This window comes from Vigna angularis, chromosome 10 (assembly GCF_016808095.1).
Source record: "Vigna angularis cultivar LongXiaoDou No.4 chromosome 10, ASM1680809v1, whole genome shotgun sequence".
Classification (NCBI taxonomy): domain Eukaryota; kingdom Viridiplantae; phylum Streptophyta; class Magnoliopsida; order Fabales; family Fabaceae; genus Vigna; species Vigna angularis.
The window spans coordinates 19,337,026-19,343,183 of NC_068979.1; the positions used below are offsets into that span (position 1 = coordinate 19,337,026).

At 32.4% G+C, this 6,158-nt stretch overlaps 1 protein-coding gene across 2 annotated transcripts; it reads right to left on the reverse strand.

Moving 5' to 3' along the window:
* Positions 1 to 340: 340 nt before the first annotated feature.
* Positions 341 to 3,245, reverse strand: LOC108335919 (ADP-ribosylation factor 2). Of its 2 annotated transcripts, XM_017572130.2 has the most exons (7): positions 3,094 to 3,245; positions 2,513 to 2,682; positions 2,041 to 2,111; positions 1,822 to 1,941; positions 1,089 to 1,207; positions 925 to 1,006; positions 341 to 657 (listed from the first exon to the last, which is right to left on the reverse strand). In XM_017572130.2, exons 2-7 carry the CDS (start codon positions 2,658 to 2,660, stop codon positions 652 to 654), a joined length of 546 nt encoding a protein of 181 aa, XP_017427619.1. In that variant the 5' UTR covers positions 2,661 to 2,682; positions 3,094 to 3,245; the 3' UTR covers positions 341 to 651. The 2 variants fall into 2 exon arrangements, with proteins under 2 accessions (XP_017427619.1, XP_052725658.1); XM_052869698.1 differs by having other exon boundaries at positions 341 to 1,006.
* Positions 3,246 to 6,158: the final 2,913 nt, after the last annotated feature.

Consider the following 6,158-nt stretch of genomic DNA (forward strand, 5'->3'; position numbering starts at 1 on the left):
TCCAATGAATCACTAGAAAGAAAAATATTCAGTAACCACCGTAGACAACACCCAAATTTTCTACCCGTTTTAGAAACTCCTTTTATCATGAATGGTTTGATAGTTTAGAGAGAAATCTAGTAAAAGACCGGTACCTTGGCCAAGAAAATATGATCAACAGGAATAAGCAAAAAACTTCAATCCCTTGCATTGAGATTCAGCTATATCTTTCAGGTATAGCAAGTTCTAAGCTCATTGCCCATGCTATCCACGAATCAAACATTATTACGGATGCCTAAGCCTAATCCCCAAAGAATACCTCAACAAACAAAAATTTAAGTATGGGTAATTACAAAACGAATAAACAAAATCCCCATATTTCATACTCAATATATGAAAGATACATAAACAAAATAAAACTATAAATCAGAACCTGGTGGCGCATTGAATTAGTATCTCCATTACAGTTATGGACATTTTCATCCAAACCCAATAGAAAGCTCAGAGTATTACACATCCCAAGAAACAAATTCCTACTACATTTAGCACGAGATGTCCTAAACCACATTACATGAACACATTCGAGTTGTCTCGGAAGAGGACCAAGAAACAAAAGCTAGATAATGTTCACCCCTGCATCCAGAATACCAATCCGCAAGACTACCAAAGGCATTAAGCCTGTGAAAGAAAAAAAAAAGGGAAAAAACAGCCAAGTCATTCAAGAAGTACATCTTTTCATTAATTTTTAAACGAACTAGGAATTTGGAAGGGTAACAAAGAAGTACTTTTAGTAGTGCCTATTTTAGAAAAAAAAACGAAAATATACCAGAGGCAAACTTTTGCTACCACTTCTCTAATGAACTAAGCATATTATTTTCAATTCACTGCGCATTGTTTAAAATCCTTTATTCTTCTACAATAAACGAGGAAAAATATATCAGCTACCTTATTGGCGATGTTGTTGGAAAGCCAGTCCAGACCTTCATAAAGGCCCTCTCCAGAGGTTGCACAGGTGCTCTGAATGTACCTGGAAAACCATACGTGAGTTAGATCACAGTATGATACCTATCAATACAAAACAAGGGCTTTGTTCCTAAAATCATATTTACCAGTGGCGCTGTCTGAGAGAGTGGAGACCCAACTTGTCGGTAATCTCAGCAGCATTCATTGCATTAGGAAGATCTTGTTTGTTGGCAAACACAAGCAATACTGCTTCTCTCAGTTCATCCTGAAAAGATTACGAAAACAAACATTTTAAATAATATAATTTCATCATGAGAATACATAAAACAGAAAGTAAAAGAAAAAGGAGACTAATAATTCTAGCCATGGATCATGATCTTTGTAAACAATGAAGTTGACACGGAAGTCTGTCCAATTAGAAGCACTGAATTTTCCAGGAAATTGACTAAAGAACTAGCCATTCAATTTCCAAAATATGTCATAGTAACATCAATATACAATTGTTGTCAGAAATTACAGTCCGGCCAAAAATTATTTAATAGCAATGATAAATGCTATTTCACTAGATAAGAGTTTTATAGATACACCAAAAATATTTGCATTTCCTGCTAGAAACATTCATGTCAGTCCTTCCTCAAAACCACAAATGAAGTCTCAGAACATTTTGAGACTACATTAAAGAATGTTATTTATGGGTAAAATATGATTCTAAAACCTTTCTACCTTGACTAATTTACAGGACCTTTCTTTTAACCCCTATGTTATCCTAATCCTTATGTAGACGAATGAATTCTTCTCAATGGCTGGTTATCATCTAACGTTAACACACTTGACAATGAAGACACGGAATGAAAGGCCAAACTAAATTAACTGAAGTACCTCATTCAACATCCTATGCAACTCATCTCTGGCCTCAACAACTCTGTCCCTATCATTGCTGTCTACAACAAAAATAAGACCCTGAGTGTTCTGGAAGTAGTGCCTCCACAAGGGACGAATCTGCAAAGCAAAAACGTAAGTATTTTAGCCTCTGTCTACCAACATTCTTTGTAAAGTAATGTTGTATTTTCAGTGATGCATAAAAATCAAAATTTTCACCTTGTCCTGGCCACCAACATCCCAAACAGTGAAGCTAATGTTCTTGTATTCTACAGTCTCAACATTGAACCCTGAAACAAAAAACCGTCAACACATAAAACATAATCATAACATTCCAGCTATCTGACACACTGAACAGTAGAACGACATCCTCTCATCACAACATGGTTTGCCGTTGAAGATTATTTACAGCGGTAGAACTTTGGACAACAAGTTAAATCCAGGATCTCACGTTAGGCATCACACTATCACCAACACAAATTAAGATCTGCGTATTCAATTTAAAAGTTTTCCTCACAGATTAGAACCACGTTTATCACACTCCATCATCATCCACATGAATCACCTCGAAGTCACTCATATTCTAAAAAAAAGAGTATCTAACTGACAGTAAAGAATATCTACGCAAGTAATATAGTAACAGAAACAGAACCAAGCGACGAAAAAAGAGAAACAGAGTCCAGAAACTGACCAATGGTAGGAATTGTTGTAACGATCTCTCCGAGCTTGAGCTTGTAGAGGATAGTGGTCTTACCAGCAGCATCAAGACCAACCATCAGAATTCGCATTTCCTTCTTGGCGAAAAGCCGACTGAAAAGCTTCGTGAATGTCAGCCCCATTTCTCCTTCAGCTTATGGATCCCTAATTTCACCGTTGAAACAAATTTTCAATTTATAAAACAAAAGCAAATCTCCAAACCGAAAAAGAGCACCACATCAAACAGTACAGTTCCTTCCGCAAATCAATAGACAGTCACGTGAACAACACCAGATTCAACCAGATCTCAAACTAATCGAGAAAAAACAGCAGCATGCAAATCGAAACAGATCGCACAAAAACAATAATAGCATCAAAAACAGAAGGATCTGGAGAGACTGATACAGAAACTCTCGGATCAAAGCATAGAGATAACAACCGCAAACGAAGAGGCGAAAGCGAAACGGAAAACAGTTATTGAATCGGAAGTTGAAGTGCGAAGTGAAAATCAGATTCCGTTGGCATGAAGAGATAAAGAAAACAGAAATAAGAGGATGAGAGGTTTGAGATTGTTACCTTCGGAGATGAAACGTTGGTGTATGCAGAAATGGCTGAGAGAGAGAGAAACGAGGAATGCTTTGCAGCAACGCGAGATGGGGAGAGTAGCGTCAACGAGAATAGATCTTTATAAGAGATTATTTCCATCTTTTTACTTAAAATAAATATAATAACAAAAGCGATTCTCTGGATTCTTAATTCTTTCGAACCTTCCAATCCCTATATTCACATCCAAATCAATATATATATATATATATATATATATATATATATATATTTGTATATACTGTTTTGCTTTTGAAAATAATAATTATTGATTTGTTTTTGTATAAAAATATGTTAGTGTGCAATCTTAATATAAGTTTAAAAGCACAATAAGAGATGCCCAGAAGCATAATACAGTTAAATAATTAGAGCCTTTAAATATGTGATTAATTAGCTGATATCCAAGTTCATGTGTGTGGTTATTTTAATGATCCGTCTAACACTAAAAAAATTTGTTTTCGTTTGATTTTATTTCTTACAATAAATATTAGAATTAGTGTGTACAACACACAGGATATATATTTACGTATATAATTAAGTTTAAGTTCAATAAATATTTTTGACATAGAAATAATTTTAAAATTTATAATAAATGTTTTAATTTTTTAAATAATTATTTTTTTATCATTGATAGTTTTTAAAATATTGAAATTAAATTTAGAAATAAAGTTTAACATATCAAGAAAAAAACTCTAAAATATTAATTATTTAAAAATTTAAAACATTTATTATAAATTTTAAATTTATTTCTATGTCAAAAAATTTAATCATTTTTAAATTAAATATAATTATCTATAATTAAAAAAACAAGAAATACACATACCCTTGAAGCATGTATTTCCCTGGTAATATATAAAGTCCATGTGTTACGATTAGCTTTTCCAACTTATTTCAACCTTAAATAATATTTCGTAGCCTAAAGTTATCATTTTATATAAAAAGAATATATTATAATTATATGGAGTAAAATTAAAGACCCAAATACAATGAATTGTATTGTTCATTGACAAAAGTTAGTACCTGTCTAAAGTTAGTACCTGTTCATTTTATACCATAAATAGTGAGTGTTATCCATGCCCAGCTTTCAGCGTGTCCCTGCCAAGTGAAGAGTAGACATATTTTAATTGGTTGCATTTGGGTAATCTTGTCTATTTTTCCATTACAAAGTAGTATTTGTTGTGGTTTGTCTTAACTTCACACTCTACAAACATTCCTTTTGGATAGATCACTCTTATTTTTGTGATAATGTTATGTGGACCATCTCATTGCTACACCCAATACCCATACTACATAAATGTCACAAAAAATTAACTCTAAGCATATTACACAATTATAACCACTTACCACTTGCCACTATAGTTCCAACCATTTACATAACACGAAGTGAGAACATAAAGCAACATCAATTACCCATTTTCAAATTCTATATCATTTGTTCTTCCTAAACTATAGGACATCTTCTTACTATTCTCTCTACCTCTTCACCCATATTTTTCATTTTAGGAACCTTCCACTTTTAAATTAAAATTCACTTTTAAATAATATTATAATGCTCACAAATAAAATTATGAAGTTCGTATAGAAAATTAAAATATTATTTTTAACTTCAAATTTTAAGATAATAGATTTAGTGATCTTTTCTCTTTATATTTTACTTCTATTATTTCTTTTTTTCAAATTATTACAACTCAAACTTATCTTTAAAATTTTAATAAACATATGTTGGAACAATCGGTACCGATATTGCACAGCAAAAATATTAAAACAGAGTACGATACAGATTGTTTAAAAGCGAAGAGCTTATTCGGTCAATTTAAAAAATGGTTCCTTTAATTTTCTCTTAAACATTTTATCGAACAGTAGATCAGCAGAAAATATAAAAGAGTGTAGGGAGTAGAAAAATCACACAAAGATTTTTATCCTGGTTCGAATCAAAAGATTCTACGTCCAGTTTCACTAAAATAATTGATACGACTGTCGCGGTCATACAAATTTTATGTGCATAAAAGAATGCAGTATAGTACTAGGATTTGACTCCTAGGTCGTCTCACAAGGACCAAATGTGGTTCAGTTTTGGATTTAACACGAAGTGGGGGGTGTTTTTGTGATTTTGGTTGCGGTAAAATTAAAAGCGTTAAAATAAAATTCAAAACAGTAAAACAAAATTTAAAAACAATAAAACGAAATTTAAAACAGTAATTATGAAATTACAGCAGCATAAAACAGTAAAAATAAATCTGAAACAGTAAAAACGAAAATACAGAAAAATAGAAATACAGTAATTAGTAAATACAGAAAACAGTAAAATAGAAAACATTAAATTTCGAAAACAGTAAAAACAGAATTAAAATTACTGCAATAAAATACAGAGAAAATAAAATTACAGTAAAATAATCAACATGCAAAAGAAATAAAAACAACAACAAAGATTTAATTATACAAAACTGGATACAGGAATTCAAGTACAGCAGAAATAAGATTACAGCAGTAAATAGAAACAGTAAAACAGTCTTGGAAATTTAACAACGGGAAATTAAATTAGTGCATTGGATTTAAATTGTGCATGAATTTATTACAAAGAAGAAGAAGAAAAGTAAATTGGAAATTCAACATTACAAGAAGTGTGCATCAACTTTGTGTACTGTGATTCTTCAAGCCTACACCGTTCCAGCCCTCCTTCTCTACTGTCCAGCTGTTGCTGGACTTATTCTACTCAGCAGCCCCTCTCCCGGCACACCTTGGAATGTCACAGCCCTTCCTTTTTAAAGCCAAAATCTCCCACACTTTTGTCTTCTGACAATTCATTTTCCCCTTAGCTTTTTAGAAATGTGGAGGACCTTACCCGTTCACAAGCACAACAGCACTGCTAAATTGCTTTTGCCAAATAAAATATTCAAATTGGGTGGCTAGTAAGCAATTAAATTGCTTCCCTTTTATTTTATTTTTTACTTTCTTTCCCAAACTTCTCTGCACTCTGCTGTGTTTGTCTCTAGGTGGGCTCACCAAAATTCATCACCTTACGCCCCTTTTCATGCGGC